We start from the raw sequence: 17,359 nt of genomic DNA, 5'->3' as shown, positions 1-17,359 counted from the left end.
AACTGCCTTGCAGAAAGCATTAGAATCTCAAATCTTGCACTGAGACAATAGTACTCGCCCTTTTTTGAAAGATACGAATTAAATGTAGAAATGATTGTGAGGGACTGTTTTGCAGTGTAGACAAATAATTCATAAATCAAACACATGTAAACAAAACATCAATACATAATTAGATAAAACCTTGTAAAGAAAAAACAATGCATCTGTGTCGTGCAAAGAAGACCTTTCAAGTGAATCAGAGTGTAGCGAACGAGGAAAACGACCACGCCGAAGAACCATGCGAGTATTGGACAGACAGACGACTGGACGAACAGGCGGAAGGACGGACGGACAGGCAGGCAGACAGACAGACAGCAGTCCACTGATAAGAGAGCTCCAAGTGACTCTCAAGAAGAAAACACCAGCATGCAACGGCTATCTCTGTCTTTCTTTCTCTTTTTCTTTGCTAAGCCTAGCCTCTGGGTGGGTGGGGGACGTTTAGATAAACGGTGGGGGCAGTAGTAGGTAGTGAGACTGTGTGGGCATTCAGCTCCCACAATTACCTTCGCTGTCTGACACAGCGCAATGATAATCGTCTATAATGTATGTATCATCCGATTTGTAGACATGTGTCCGCGGAAGGTCCCGTATGTGGTCTTGTACATCTGGCAGTGAGTGGCTGGAACCATACTGGCCGTAATAGTAATGATATCTACTGCTGCGACTGTCGTATGGGTCGGGACCTAAGCTTGACGATCGACCAGAACCCATGAACCTCCCCAGGGGACTGAGCGGGCTCTCCTCTTCAGAGTACTGGCGGGTTGGGTGACGCCCACGGGTGTAGCCAGATCTGTAGGAGCGGTCATCCCTCTCATAGGATCGGCTGCGATACCCAGGGTAGTCCCTGGCTGAGATCTTGTCCATGCCGTAGCCGGTGGAACGGGAGCGGCCGGTGGAGGTGTAATAAATCCGATCGTCCTCCTCCACTGTTGAACCGTAGTATCGACTACCGTGGGTGGTAGTGCCACTGCCGCTGTCGTAAGCACTCCTCTTAAAGCCGTAATCCTCGATCAGCTGGCGCCCTCGAATGTGAGAGGAGGCATACACCCCACCTGTTGCTGAGGAATAGGAGGCCAGGTCTGCCTCCACATCCCGAGCCTCCTCAATGGGGGAAAACTTGGAGATTTTTTGCTCCATACTCCCCAGTTTCCTGTGCTTGCTGCGCTTGGACGACATGACAGCAGGAGCCAGAAGGCTTCTGGCGGATGACGGAGGTTTCTGTACCCCGGAGCGGATGCTGCCATGTTTGTAGTCGTAGTCATAGTAATAGGGGGATCCCCCACCCATGCTAGCGCTCACGCTGCTGCTGCTGCCCCCTAGAGGTCCGTGCCTGTAGCTGCTCTTACCCCTGCCGTGGTGGTCGTACAGCTCTTCCTGCATCGCGGCTTCCTCTTCAGGTGCCCTGCCGTACGAGGAGCTGCCAGTTCCCCCACGCGTCGTGCTGCCAATGGTGCTGTGGCCGTGGATGTCGCCCGGGTAACGCCCACTGCCGCCATGATGCATCATGTCCCCTGTCGTCGTGCCCAGCCCGTCTTTTGCCGTCAGCTCACTTACATCGTCGATCATCATGTAGTTTCTTGGGATGTTTTGTTCTAAGCCAGGAGCCCCATACATCCCATCTGCAGTGCTGTAGGTGGAGGGACTGTCTACAGAGTGCCCATAGGCATTGGAAACGGTAGATGTGTACTGTCCATAAGAGCTGGCTGTGGTGGTGGTGTAGCCATAAGTATTAGCTGTAGTTGTAGTGTACTGGCCATATGAACTAGCTGAGGTTGAAGTATACTGGCCATAAGTGCTGGGTGGCATGGCAGAGTACCCACCGTAGCTGCTGGACACTGGTGCTGAACCATAGGGCCCATAGGAGCTGGCCATGGTTGTTGATCCAGTGTACTGGCCATAAGAGGGGGCTGCACTTGAATAGGTAGCATCCTGGGCTGTGGTTGTGACCACCACTGTGGGGTTGCTAATTGTCTCATAGTTGGTGGGCATCTTGTGCTCCAGATCGGCTAGAGAAGTCTGCCTTGGTCTTCCTGGGTGGACTGTCAGGATATCAGCTTGGGGTTGCCCAGGGTATGGGGTGGTCTGGCTGGGGTAGGAGGACACAGCGCTGGGATAGGGTGAGCTGTGGGTGGGGTATGGGGGCTGACCAGGAGGTGCAGGCCCAAAACCTGTATGCCCCGGCTGGGGCTGAGGCTGAGGTGCAGCTGGTAACCCCATGTCTGTCTGGGGGTATGGGGGCTGAGTTTGGGGGTAGGAGTGGGAAGGATAGGAGGTTTGAGACTGGTAAGAAGGTCCAGGAGGGGGGACATGGCTCTGGAGGGGCGTGGGCTGTGGCAGTGCCTGGGACTGAGACACTGTTGGATAGGGAGGCTGGTTGAATGTCGAAGACTGGTATGGCAGACTTGATTGCTGAGTTGGTGCTGTTGGTTGGTTCTGGGGGTATTGACAGGAGAGGAAGGATGAGGTGGGTGGGTACTGGGCTGCTGTATTGAGATCGCTGGTAAACTGGCTAAGAGGTGCGGTGCTTGGCCTTGTTGACAGTAGCCCATTGGTCTCATGTGATGCAGCTGCAGCTGCTAAACGTAGGTTATTCAACTCACTATCAGACATATAGTCCCTAGTGTCCCCCATACACCTCAGGTATGCAATATCCCTCCTCTCCCTCTCCTTGACCAGTGTCTCTTTCCTTTGATGGATCCCCAGCTCTAAGTATCTCAGTTTAGCATCAATCTCTTTCTCTTCTTCCTCCAGCTCAGCTTGCTGCTTTCTCAGCTTAGTCGACTCTTGCTCCACGGCCTTCAACTCGTGAGTGAGGTCTTTGAGGAGGCTGGCTTTGGCAGCCAGGCCAGACCTGGAGCTGGGCTTGAGGCTGGGCACGGAAGGCAGGTAGACCTGTTGGAGGGCGGGTGTCATCATGGGCAGGTGAGCTGAAGTAGTCTCTTCCGGAGGAGGGCTGGGCAGGGTTCGCTTGACCTTACGGAGCAGTGAGCTCTGCTGTAGGGCTGCCAGCTGGAGAGAGAGAGAGAGGAAGGGAGGGATGGAAGAGCAGAACAATATGGGGAGACAAAGACGCATGGAAAGACAGGGATTGGAGAGGTAAATCAGAACAACGGTGGAATGAGGAGAGCGGTCAATGGGATATGACAATGATCAAGTTAAATGGAGAGGGATAGGACATGGTTAACCAAATGTGAACGTGAGATGGACAGGGAGATGGGGGGGACGGAGACAGAGGAGGCAGATGAATATAGAAGAGAGGGGAAGTAGTGTAGAGAGGAATGAGAAGGGGGTGAGAGAGAAGGAAACAGGTTAGGTGATAGAGAGAGGAAAACGAGCAGAGGAGAAAGGGGTAGAAAAGGAAGGAGAGGTGGTAGAAGGCGATTCATGGAGAGGGATTACAGTGGAAGGAGAAAGTTGAAGGAGGTGGGAGTACAGACAGAGTGCACAACAGATGAATAGAGCAGGAGGAAGAGGAGGGAGGAAAACTCAAAAAGAGAAAAAGGTCAAGAACAGAAGAAACAAGGGAGGACACAACGACAGGGATATACAAGGGAGACAAAGGAGACACATGTAGACACAAAGACAAGGACAACAGGAAACAAGAGTGGAGCTTGTGTTAGAGGACATACAAAAACAATCCAGTTAGTGGCAAATGCGGTGCAGCATTCTGTCAATCAATCAACTTCATCAGCAAACCATTCAAACTTTTGAGTAAAATGTTGTCTTAGAAATAAAAAGATGCAAGGGAATGATCGGACCAATCATTTTTCAAGACTGTGTTCACAGTGGGGTTTGGTGTGTCTCTGTCCACTTCAAACTGAACCCCTTTGCAGTTACTCTGTGATAAGAACACATCAGGGGACAAAAATAATTGAAGTATGGCATTTGTACGTATAAAAAAGCTTAACAAATTTGGGGAATTAATCACCCTGCAACTGTCAGGGAGCAAATTTCCCCTCAGTTATGGATTGGGAGTTTGGTGGCATGAATAGTAAATAGACATTAACCCATAAGGGATGTTACCAGCATTGTGCTGAACACAAAAAGGGGTTCTACCATTTAGGCAGGCATGCACAATAAAGCAGCCACAGATGTTGTTCTGTACGTCTTACATGATTGTAATGTTTACAGTCTGTCTCTGCAAGTGACTTATGGATTGCTTCTGGTGGCCCCATGCTTGTTATTGTGGGCTTTTGAATTTCAAGTGTTCAGACCAAGCTTAATGCACTATGTGTTCCACTTTAAAGCCAAGAAAACCACCAGGAAGAGAAGAAAGAAAGAATTTTAGTGATTGATTATCATTTTAGCTGTATATTTTAACTGCACAATATGGAACTAATAAAATATAGAATATGAGTATGATAAATGCAGCAATTGTATCTTGTTCAGATGAGTCAATGCTTTCTTGTGGCTAATCAGTATCACGAATAACATGGTTCACCTTTTTTTTTAAATATGAGTATAAATACTGTGTCTTTCCTTCCCCTATCAAACATGGTAACTGCATTTTAAAATTTGTAAACTGATCACACCGTGTATCATGTTGTTTGTCATGTCAATCTGTGTGGGGGTGGCAACAAAAAAAACCCTTTTGGGACTTATTAATCATATAATCTGAGCATGTGGGCAGTGAAAACATACTCTCAATGCCTCGAAAGATGAAAAGAAAATACTTCACAGTGACTCAATATTGATGGGGAAAATGGAACGCTTTAAAGAAAACAAATAAAAAAATTCCTTTAATCATTTCACAGGCATGCCTGCTTTGTTTCGTTTATCTCGTTGTGCTGCAGAGACTTGGCATTGTGAATGGCAGCGATGTGACAATGCAAATGCCAGTGATGTGGAAGTGGATTACTCCTGAATAAATGGAGCACACTTTTAAATCAGGTGACTCAGATCAAACGCATGTTGTATCTAACATCAGCACTGGAGGCTAACATAAGATTTGGTAACGAAACATATCAAGTATCTTTGGACATTAATGACTACAATATAATGCAGAGACTGAACTTAACCTCTCCATCTCTCAGTTAGCCAACACAGAGTCTTTAAAAAATAGGATTAATTCTGAAAGTGTCTTTTGCAGCTCTAATGCCCGTTACGCACGCCTGCTCTGGAACATTCACTAGCTTCCTTGTTTAGTAATCAAATCGATTTAGTCCTTCAGCAGAGGTTTCTATAGTAAAGGCCAACAATACCTCATGACAGCTTAACACTTTGTATTTCACATTCATGACAGCTATACCTTCGTAGAAAATAACTTTTGTTTCAAGTTGGGGATGGGGTACACTGTACGCCCCAAACGACATAGAAATCAAAACAACAGTAACACCTGAAAAATCCACAACAAAGGGAATTAGTCATCATAGTGTTCATATAAAACTTTCATAGAACTCACAAAATAAAAACAGGGGCAAAGTGCTTCAATCAAAGTTAGGGCATTCAGTTTTAATGCCTTTGGCAGGCTTTGAATCCACTGAACAACATAAAAGTGAGTCAAACTATTCACTTGAGCACAGATACTGACTGTAAGAACCTGGGTGGTTCTGAAATGTTATACGAGAACTGTTTTTTATTCTGTTGATGGTCTTTCTATGTTGGTTTATCAAATGTATGTTGTTGATTTGATTTGATTTCAATATATTGTCACATGTGGCATTGGCCAGCATACAGTATGAACACACTACCAAAATGTGTTTAATCCCAGTGGTGATTGTGTAGAAATGTGATGATGACAGTTATTATTACTTTTTTATTGTTGACCTGAACACTTTCCTTAGACATAAATTTTAGTTCACAACAATGTGGGTTTAAATCATAAACAAGTCTATCCAAATGAATCAGATACAGGCAGTCATTTGGAAGTAAGCATTAAGGCATGTGAAGCCATTTAACCAGTGAAGCACTATAGAGGCTGTTTTGTCTTTTACCGTAACTGAATAATAATTATTGTTGGTTGGCACTGGACCTCACCTGTTGACTACATACAGCATTGTACCATTTATTTATTACTTTGTTTTAACATTCAGGACGGGTAACAGCTTAAATCCCTGCCCAGCTAGTCATCAGATTTCATTAGCATGAAATATGACCACCTTTTTCTGTGTTTAACAGAAACAAATAGCAAAGAAAAAGCAAATAGACTTCTGCAACATCTAGCTGATAACAGGCGTCATGTTGCCTTAAAATTCCTTTTATTTTGAGACACTGTTTAGCTTTCTTACTGTATCTGGACTGTGTCCTGAGTCAATTTTAATTGCTTAATTCTCTGTAATTCTAGACGTATCTTTCAGTGTGTGTTAATGCGTGTGTCAGCATGGTTAAATTGACTTTACCTGGCTCTGGAGTGCTTGCTGTTGATAGAGGGACAGCCTGGCCTTGGTGTGCTCGTCCGTGGTGGGGCTGAGGGGCTTGGGGTCTGACATGGACCTTTGAGTGCTCTTGATGGGCCGGGGCACAGAGGGGTGTCGCTGGGGGGACTCGGCCGTGTAGGACTTCTGCTGAGGCGTGACATGGGCCTTGTTTAGCCTTTCACTGGACAGAGAATTCTCCAGCAGGCGGTGAGGGGACACTGGGGAGACAGGAGAGTAGAGGACTTGTGGGGATTTGGGGGCTGTCTGCTGCTGCCGGATGATGCTGGAGATGGACTCGTTGTGCAGGTGGTTGTGAGGCTGGTAGTTGATGTCGAGCGGGTCGGGGCGTCGTCGCTCAAACTTGGCTGCGTTTGCTGCAATATGCTGCTGCTGCCGCTGCTGGGTCAGAAGGTCAACAGAGCCGGATTGTTGCGTTCCGGCGCTGGTAGAGGAAGAATATGGACTGACCGTGGTTGGCACACTGAGCTGGGGAGCTACAACACCCTGTGACTGGGCTTCTGGATCAGTCTGGCATGCTAGAGATTGTCCTTTTTTGGTCCGCTCAGGTCCAGAGATGTAGTGCACAATCTCTACTTTATTTGGGTCTGGCACTGTCACATGGATTGCTGGGGAAACTCGTCCTAGATGCTCCACTTCTGTCTGGCAAGACATTTCCCTGATGGTCTGGATGGCGATACTGGAGGATACCATCTTGGGAGTGTCGGTTTTGGTGTCAGTAGCTGCGGAGGTCGTGGCGGCTGTGCTGCTGCCAGCAGCACTGGACTCGGAGTGCCGGGAGAAACGGGAACGTCTTCGGCGGACCGGCTGCTCTATCTCAGCCTTGTCCTCGTCGTCATCTGTCTGGACGGAGCAGTCAACACTGCGACCACGCCTTCTGGTGCGATGACGCATCATGTACCTGGTGATGGAGAGAAGAGAAGAAGAAGGAAAGAAAACACAATGCTATACATTACGGTGTGTCAATGACATTTTAATTTTTATAAACTTACCATTAAACTGCTTTTTTTTTTGTATCTGCCAGTACCAATTAGTACAACATTATTAATTATTAGTATATATTGATATACAGATTAATTTATCTCTGAATCATGGCATAACCCCATATATACATACATACAACAGTGCTAACATAGAAAAATATCATCTGACAAGTCTGAGTTTGAACATTTATGAATACTGAATATAGTATCACCTTTTTTTGTTACACAATGATTTCACTCTCAGAAATGTGACACCTTTATTCTCTGTGAAATTGTTAATAAATTATTCATAAGGCCTGCATCTGCATCTCAGCTTGTGTCTTGTTTTTAATTGTAGAAAGATGTGAAGTAAATCAGAAGACTATCAAAGTAATCTTTGCCTAATAAACACACACACACACACACACACACACACACACACTCATCTGCATCTACACCACCTCCACACACAAAACACACACACACACACGTATCTGTCCACTCATTCAGTCCACTCAATAACACACACATACACACACACACACACACATCTCTACCTCTCCTCCCCGTCTTCATCGTCTGTCTGCACACAGCTGTCTACGATCCTGCGGGGGGAGCCATAAAACACCACGCCATCGCTGTCCAAGCTGTCCCTGCTCAGCCTGGTCATTGAACTGTGTTTCCTCATGTTGGTCCTGGTCTCCATGTGCTCCTCCTGGGTCCTCAGACACATCTCTGATGAAGAGTTGGGGAGGGAACGGGAGCCCATCTGAGAGTGCATGGGCTGTCCGTTCACATCCACCTGAAGGAAAGAGGTTATTGTTTTAAAGTTGTTAGTTGTTGATAGTTTTACCCCCTCACTCGCCTTTGATTCAGCTGAGACTGAAAAGGCTTTGCTATTGCACCTCATATCACAATCATAGAGATCCACCAAAGAACTGGCGGAGTGCAGACATATATGTAAACATAATAAACATCTGATTATTATTGTAACTTGAGGAGTCAATTCAGTTAACAGTTAAACTGATGATTTATAAACCCTACGCCCATGTCATACATCATGCATAGCTGATCTTACAGATGTGAAAATGTCCTTTTCAAACCAAGTTAATTCATTCATACAAATTCTGAAAGGATAGCTAGGTATGTGTCTGGCAGGCCAAAAATGTATTATCAAGAGTTTCTTGTGGCATGTTTCCTCTGTTTCTTTGCACTCTCTATGCCCTAAAAAATTCTGCCAAACTAGGTCAAAAGCTGAAGCCTTTTAACATCAATTCAACATCACTTATAAGCCATCTGCCAGTGTTCTGTACTCCCCTCACCTGCATGCTCTGAGCTACTGTTTTCTGTCTCCTCTGCTCTACAAGCTGCTGCTGGAGCTGCTGCTGCAGAGACTGGATCTGGTCTAGCTGGGACTTCTGCTGAGCCAGCTGCTCCCTCTGGAGAACAAGTTGTTTCTCGCGTTCCTGTTGCTGTTGCTGTAGAACCTGAAAAAGGTTGGTGGATAGAGGGACAGAAAGAAGCAAATGTTGGCAAAAACAAAGAGAGTGGACAAGACAGAAGAATGTGGAGAAGCATGGCACAAGAGAGAGGTGAGAGAGGACGGGTTGAGACGTGTAGAAATGATCAAACAAGACAAATAAATGATGGAAAAAAGACAAGATTTTAAAAAATGAGACGGAGAAACAGAGAGAGAGAAACAGAGAGAGGGGGAGAGACAGTAAAGACAAGAAGACAAGCTTGTTGACTTTTGGCACATTTCGTATAAAAGATGATCAAATTTCAAAAATGCAAACCAAATAACAAGACTCCTGAAACTGAAGGTGGCATGGAATTATTCTTGTGCTGATGGATTAGTTTTGAAAATGATTCCAAGTGAGTCAAACTTCTATACATTGCTAAAACCAAGAATGGAAGCGCAACATAAATGAAGTGCAGCATGTACTGGTAATTGCTATTGCCAGTCATACAATGCTCATAAGAAAATATTTAATGCATTTTCTTTGTTGCATAAATGGCAGGCCGGTGCAAAATAAGGAGTTAGGGTTTTGGCTTATACGGTAGGTTATGAGATGCAGACTAAACATTCCATCTCTAGTTCATTCTCATTAAGGAAAGCTTCCACACCTGTTTAACAGAGTTAACTTGAAAGATTTTCAACTGCTTGTTCTATCAAAAAAGAAGAAAATTGTCATATTAGCCATCGTATTAACTGTTCAGACATCATCACAACGCTATAAGGAACTGAGAAAAGCAATATATTCAAATGTGGTGCTATTGATTATCATAAGTTTATAACATAATGGGATCCTTTTTTCTTTTGCATAGACATCAGGCCAACAAATGGAATATGAAACCACTTTCCATTTTTCTTCTGAATATAAATCAGATCAATAAATGGAACATGAAACCACTTTACAAACAAAATCTGAGCATCATCAGTTTCTATCCCATATACACACTACAAGCATGTTCATGCCCACTTCATATACAGGAAATGTCCAGTAAAGTGAACAACATGCAGACTTTAGAACTATATTTTTGTAATGCAGGCAGGATGCAAACATTTCTTTGAACAAAAAAAGGCATCAATCATCATATGAACACTTATCAACTGCAGCCTTTTATCACCATCTCCTGAAGGGATATTTTAAGGTCTCTCTGGCCAACAATCTTCAATAAAACTCCCACAATTTGTATGTACTTTTTTGAAAGAGTTGAAAGGATACATGCACTGAAAGACATGCATATACTGTACAATTTGTTAGAATTTTTGGGTTATTTTTGGGAATTATGTATTTTATGTTGCAGAGGTGGTCCATTTACTGGTTGCACATCAAAGATGTGACATTGAAATAATAAAAGAAGTTCAAATAATATAAAAGGATAGTAACTCAATAAGATACACCACAGGTAACACCACCACAAACACAAAAAAAATGTCCAAAGCAAACCCAACAACCACAAAACATCAAGACATCAACTATCAAACTCCCCATTCCACCTCCTGTTTCTCCCTCTACCTGTTCCTTGATGTTCTGCAGCTCCTGTAACTCTCTCTGCACCAGTATCTGCTCCTTCTCCCTGTGCAGCTTCAGCTCTATCCTTTCCCGTTCCAGCTCCTCCTGCAGGCGCAGCTGGCGAAGTTTCTCCAGCTCCACGCGCTCCCTCTCCATCTGCAGGAGTTGCTCCTGCTGCCGATGCAACCTCTCTGCCTCTGTTTCACCCTCCTTGTGTATGGCACCTGGTGGAGGGAAGGGAGGAAGACCACCTGGAATGGGTAAGCCACTGGTTGGGGCAGAGGGGCCCCCACCAGGAGCTGAAGGTGGGTAGGCATGGGCCGCTGGAGGTTGTTGTGGCTGCTGAGCAGTTGTCACCTGTTGCTGTTGTTGTTGTTGACTGTTCAGGTGTGCCTGGGACAGGTTTATCGGCTGCTGCTGTGGCTCCATTGGTACGGCAACTGTTCCTTGTACTGAGGTTGCCTCTGCTGATGAGGAGGACACTGTGGCACCTTTACCAAGGTAAACAGGTTCATCCTGGACTGTAGAGCTAGTAGTTGCCATAGAAACAGACACTGGGGCACCAACTGGCACAGAAGTTGTTGCAGCACCATCAGTAGTGGCAGTGGTAGATGTTGTCTGGAGAAGACCTGGTGCTGGATAACGAACTGGACCTTGCCCAGACAGGGGCATTCTGGGGCTCATTGGTAATCTGCTGAGACTGGATAGGGGCACGGGTGTCATGTTGGCAGAGGGGTATGGCCTGTAGACCCCCCTCAGTAGCGGGCGAAGAACAGAGGCAGGCTGGGTTGTGATGGGTAGTGTAGAAGCGATTGGGGTCTGAATGGTAGAGTAGATCATTCCATCAGAGGACCTGATAGCAGCAGGGTACATGGCTCTGAGACTGGCCTGCCTAGCATTGATAAGGTTGGTTAGCGCTTGACTGTGAGAGATTGTCTTCCCATCTAGTCCAAAGAGGAGGTTTTGTCTCATGCCAAGACCTGCTACAAGTCTGGAGGCTGCAGGCCCAGTTCCTCTGCCCAAACTACCAAACTGCATCAAGTCCGGGTTGCTTCCATACCGATCCATGGAATTGAGTGCTGCACACATTCGGCTGATCTCCCTAGCAGTTGTAGCACTGTACTGAGCCAAGTTAGCTTCTTGGAAGTTAGCAATGTCACGAGCAGAGTAACCGTAGTCTGAACTAATGTTAGATAAGGAATTATATCTCCTTATAGGCAGTGTTTGGGCTGTTATATCTCCTCCATGCCTTAAATCTGTATAGGAACCATACTGCATTCCTATATATCCTCCATAGCCCTGTTTCATAGCAGTTAGATCTATGGCAAGTTCTCCTGAGGCTTGGATGTGTGGTTCTAGTTTAGAATGGTAGGATTGTAGTCCAGCTTCAGCTAGGTTTGTATCAGACATCGAAGGCTGGAGTCTACCAGGGAAAGGTAATGTGTAGGCCTTACGTGCATCCATTGGATACTCATGGTAACTTCTAGGTCTTTCTTGGTCAGACTCATAAGTGAGGGGTGGGGCAGATGGAGGCCTTATGCCCTCTTTCTCAGAACCACCAACACAACTTCCACCAAATGGAAGTCGGTAAACAACATCACAGCAAGCTGGTTGGTCAGGTTTAATTTGGCCTCCTGTCAGATCCATAGCATCCTGTCCCTCCTCTACCTTCACCAGCTGAGTCACTGCTCTGGCCTGCTCTGGCCCTCCATCCATCTGTACTACCATGCTATGTGGTGATTTACCTCCTGACATCAAACCAGGAGGACTGGGCTTCCCTTTCAGCTCAATGGGACCAGTGCCATACATCTCAGGGTTAATAACTGGTGATACTGCACTGACCACAGCTGAGGCAGTGCTAGTCTGGCTGACTAGCAAGTCTTTTTTCAGTAAAGGTGAGATCTGGCCAGTAAGGTTGTACCTGGCCAAAGCAGACGCCTGTTGCTGCTGGTGCTGCATTTGATGGTGCTGTTGCAACTGCTGTTCAAGGAGCTCTTGTTGCTTCTGCAGCTTCTCTTGTTGTTTTTGTAGCTCTCTCTGTTGGACACTGAGGTCTTCCAGTTTGGCATCAATTTTTGGTATTGATGGATCAGTTGGAGGTGAAATAGGTGGTTTGTTCTGGGAAAGACACACAGCTGAACCCATGCCTTGACCCAGATCCACTCGGTTTTGATTTGGATCACCATAGACTGTTGGCTGTTTGGGCTGGGTCATGAACATGGAAGCAGCCACAGTGACACTCACAGTGGTTGGTGTGGTGGTTTCCTGGGTGTTAAGGTTCATAATTAGTGGCTGTACAATTGTTGAATGTCGGCTACCCTCTGATCCCCCATGGTATTTCCTGCTTTCTGTGGCCAAGGAGGTGAGATCCATTCCCTGGTCAGTCATGATAATAGGAGCTGGTTTGTTGACTGTTCTGAGGTCCACAACACTTCCACCATGGATCATATGGCCCTGCTCTACCCTAGAAGTGCCTGGGACTGTAGATATTCGACAGAGGGAGATGTTATCCATTGACATAGACCCTCTGGTGTAGGTGCCGGCCGTGGTGACCATACTTGTTCCCACATTTACCTTCTCCACTCTTTGTGTTCTGTAGAAGCTGTGTGTAGGAGACTGTTGGTAGGGCGGTGTGTCTGGAGGGCTGCCACATGGGGAGTAAGTATCAAATGTTGATTGCCGACTAAATCGGGTGGGTGAGGACAGGGGAGAAGTAGCAGTGTTGACTGTCATTGGCCTAGCTGGGCTTGGTGGTGGGGAGTATGGGGCATCCTGGGAAGACTGCTGTCGATAGAGCCGTGGGGAAACCGATCGATGTGATGTTTGGGTTCCCTGAGCCATGACTGGAGATGTAGGCCCAGAGCCAGACTCCATTCGTAATGCTGAACTGAAAGTCTGTGTTGAGAACTCAGCTGTAGCCCTTCTGGAAGGTGAACGGGTGGGACTCTGTGGTGGTGGTGAAGGAGAAAGAGGAGGACTGGTACTCCTGTAATATGTAGTATATTTGGGAGAACGTGGCTCAATAATTCTCTCAGTAGAAGATGTTGAACTGTCTCGCACTTGGACACCTCTGGTGTCTCCTACCCTTCTGGTGATCACTTCTCTTTGACTGTAGGCCTGTGTTATCTCTGCAATCTTGCTGCATACACTTGAGACTGTGGCCGAGGATGTGGCAGGACTTCCTGTGTGTCGGCCATATATAGCAGACTGAGTCGACGTCATAGTGTGGCTTGAACTAGTCTGAGAAATAGTCACTGCATCTCTGGCATAAACTCCATAAGCTGCAATGGTTGTGGCAGACACCGTTGGAGTTATTCCATTCTTTCCTGCTTGGCTTTTGATCCTGTCTTTGTGCCCGTCCTTTGCAGAGAAGTGCTGTGTTACTCGGACATCAGGAATCCGCCCTCCAGTCTCAGCAAAGGAGACAGGAGCTGAGATCTGGGTGGGGCTGGTCCCTGGAGTTAGGAGGGCATTGCTTTGCTCCAGTAGCTTAGCAAAGGCTGAGCCTGTGTCTAGGAGCTGTTTGTCTGGGTAGGAGCTCTCAATCTCAATCTCTACTTGCTCATCTGTGGCCTGCTGCATCTTGGTGATGTTCTGAGATGTTTGTCGGATCTCCTCATAAATATCTGTTTCTTGCTCCACTGCCTCATTGTCATATCCTGTTTGATCTTGTTCATATTCATAATCGTCATCATAACCTTGTCCATTAACATCCTCCTCATAGTACTGCCCATGTCTCCCATGTTGCTGCTGTTGCTGCTGTTGCTTCTGTTGTTTTTGAAGCATCTCTGCCTTCCTCATCATCTCCTCATAAACTTCCTCGGCGCTCTTTAGTGGCTTGGAAGTTGAAGATGGGGCTGTGGTGGTTGTTGTACTTGATGATTTCTCTACTGGTGAGTAGAGAGACATGAAGGTAGGCAGGTTGTACTCACTGCCTGACTTGTAAAGTTTGGACTCGTATCCCTCAGCCTCTGAGTCCAGACTCTGAGGGGAATATTCAGAGGCAGAAGAACGATGCAGCTCTTCCATTTCTGCAGCTTGTCTCAGCTCTTCTGTTGGAGAAGCATCTTCAATAGGTGAGAGATTGCTAGGGGGTGTCTTGGACCTCTCTCTGCGCCTCTGAGCCCTGAGCTCCTCCTTATCCCTCTTAGTCTTCCGTGCTGTGCTCCTAATTCTCTGTTGTTCCACCTCCCTCATCTTCTCTTGCTCTCTCAGAAGTTCCTCCTCCTCTCTCAGCTCGTCCTCTTCTGAAGAGTCTTCAATGGTGGGAAGGAGAGGGCCGTGGGAGCGGTGGCGGGCTTTCCTCTGCTGCTTGGCCTCTTCTAGCCTTTGCCTCCTGCTGGGGCTACTGTCACTGTCCTCCTCCATTGATGAGATGGAAGTAGGAGACTGGCCTGAGCCATATGAGGATGAAGTGGCTGGCAGAGTGGAGGAGTAGTCCCCCCGAGAACGCTCCTCAGGAGATCCTGTCAGGCTCTCCATCTCTAGCTCTGGTTCCCGATCAAGACTCAAGTCATTTTCAGAGGACAGCTCCATGTCTCGGCTGTAGCTATTGGTGTTATTGAGTTCGATAGTTTTGAAGCGCCTCAGGCCTCCTTGTGACGCCATCAGATCTTCTTCACCCTCCTCCACTGAGCCTTTGTAAACATCAGTGGAGCTCTTAGTTTCCTCCTCAAAACTGCTGGAGTGGTGCTGAAGACGTCTCTTTTCTTTCCCTGAGTCAGAGATGATGTGCTTATGGTGGCTTTTCTTGGGTTTCTGGTAGCCATATCCTTCGTCTTCCTCGTCCTCTTCTTCCTCCATCTCTTCCTCCTCCTCCTCCTCATTTTCTTCATCAGCGCTCATCTCCATTATTTGCCTCCTCATAAACTCCTCATCTGTCATCTCTGTGGGCTCGACATCTTTTTCCCTCTTTTTCTTTTCCTTCTTCTCCTCTTTCCCTTCCTTCCGTTTACCCTCCCAGTCTCCTCCATCCTCTTCCTCCTCCAGTATGTCTTCTAGTTCCTCGTCGGAGTCATATGCATCTGGTGGGATTGACAGGGAGCGTGGACGTTGCTTTCCTCTGTCATCCAAGTCTCTGTCTCGGTGCTTCCTCCCCCTTCTGTCCGCCTTCTCTTCAGAGAGACTCTTCTCCAGCAAAGGCCTCATGGAGCTTTCTAACTTGGTAATTTCAGAAGGACTCGGTGGGGAGCCCCGCCCACTGATACCCCTCTCACTCAGCTTCATCTCCTCTTCTTGAATTAGACCCGTGATTTCACTATGGGAGCTGGAGATGCCATCAGAGGAGTAGCCAGTGTCACTGAGGCTCTGAGGGCTGCGTGACAAGTCATGGGTGCTGTTGTTTTTTGTGTCCTATAGAGAAGAAGAAAAAATAAAAATATGTTTAATTTGGGGAAGCTAGGGTTTTTAGTATAAGTGTTAAAATGTGTTGATGCTGGATAAGAACATTGATATGCATACAATTTAAACCCACATACATTTACATTTATGATTTTTCAACATAAAATTCATTATTTCTGTCTAATTTGGATATCCATGTATGAACAAATGTAAATTTTTAATTAGGCATGAAAAATAGTTAAAGATTAAAGTGAGATATTTCATCACTGCCTGTGCAATACAGGAGCTTAATGTTTAAAAGGAAATGTCAATGTATGTGGGCCAAAATTGAATGTTTGCAATTTATCTTGTAAAAAAGTTGCTTCATTGCACAAAGAACAAAGAAACAGTGAAATAAAATTCACAGAGAACATTTAAAAGGCTAGGCTTGATGCTGTTATTTAGTTACACCATGGATGTAGACCTACACAGGATAACACTTGACCTGAACACTTACAGGTAGTTAATGTACAAAATGCAGAGATTCTCCCTTCTTATTTCCAAAACTGAACAAATTATATTACATATCAGATCCACTAACAGCTGTCTACCCTTTGAACAAAATCCTAAATAAATACTTATAAAATTACATTACAGTGTAGTAACAATTCAAATATTTAATAAAGATAAAGTATGCAACTATAGAACTCAAAACAGATTATGATTTAATTTTATTAAGAGGTAAAACTCAAATAATATAACTAAGAGCATTAAGACAAATAATTATACAGCTATCATAAACTGACTTGTAGTTGTAGTTGGTTTGTGGACAATTTTTTGAGCCATTGATAGAAAGAGGCTTGTCGAACTGTGCTTTTTAGGAGCGAGATAATGAACATTTTTTGAGGATGAGCACAAAGTAAGATTAACCTGAATGAAACATAAAATCTACACAAAACTCATTTATCAATGGCTCTGTCTCAGATGTCTGTTAACAACATGCCAAATCATAATCTCAAAGGGACTGACCTGGTATATGAAAGGGGGGTGGAGATAAGAATACAAAATAGATAAAAAATATGGAAATCTTTTCTAGAAAACCTCTTTCGACGCTTACAATACTTCAGAGGAGACTTCACTTTGAGCTCTCTGCACTTTAAATTCCTAGCAGCTCCTTAAATGAGGAAGGTCTGCTCTGCCTTTGAAAGGCCCAAAGCAGCCAGTGCTCATGAATATTTCAGCAGGAGCGATGGCTGCCGCTGAGTAAGAAAAGGCATTATTTCACTCCCTGTGTGTTTCTCTCTCCCTCACTCTCCCTCCCCAAGGTAGTCCATGAGTGCCTTGCTGCCACTTGCAGCCTCAGCACTCTGTGAGGAGGGAATCAATGACATGCGACAGCCATGGATGCCCAACACTAAAGGAGACAGTAATTGGTTCAACTTATCATTTTAAATACCCAGGCTTCATAGAAAAGTGTCTTGTCATACCACAACTGACAATGACAGTTATTTTGTGATGGAAATACCTAGTGTTTCACATACAAGGTAATTCTCATTTTGACTTTGTAGTTTGATAAAGGAACTGGACTGGGTAGTGATCAGCAGCTGTGTGCTAGACTGCAAAAAAAAAAAGAAAAAAAAGTAGC

At 45.6% G+C, this 17,359-nt stretch overlaps 1 protein-coding gene across 1 annotated transcript in view; it reads right to left on the bottom strand.

The window, feature by feature from the left end:
* Positions 1–17,359, bottom strand: part of bsna (bassoon presynaptic cytomatrix protein a) — a 143,374-nt gene that overhangs the window by 8,542 nt on the left and 117,473 nt on the right. Inside the window, exons 6-10 of the mRNA XM_041946772.1 lie at positions 10,399–15,747; positions 8,698–8,862; positions 7,933–8,177; positions 6,378–7,314; positions 543–3,048 (exon numbers count right to left, since the gene is read on the bottom strand). Of these exons, the coding sequence (XP_041802706.1) occupies positions 543–3,048; positions 6,378–7,314; positions 7,933–8,177; positions 8,698–8,862; positions 10,399–15,747 (9,202 nt within the window). The remainder of the gene's footprint in view (positions 1–542; positions 3,049–6,377; positions 7,315–7,932; positions 8,178–8,697; positions 8,863–10,398; positions 15,748–17,359) is intronic.

This window comes from Chelmon rostratus, chromosome 10 (assembly GCF_017976325.1).
Source record: "Chelmon rostratus isolate fCheRos1 chromosome 10, fCheRos1.pri, whole genome shotgun sequence".
In the NCBI taxonomy this organism is placed as follows: Eukaryota; Metazoa; Chordata; class Actinopteri; order Chaetodontiformes; family Chaetodontidae; genus Chelmon; species Chelmon rostratus.
Note: the sequence above shows the minus strand (reverse complement) of the source record. Positions and strands in the feature narration are given on the sequence as shown.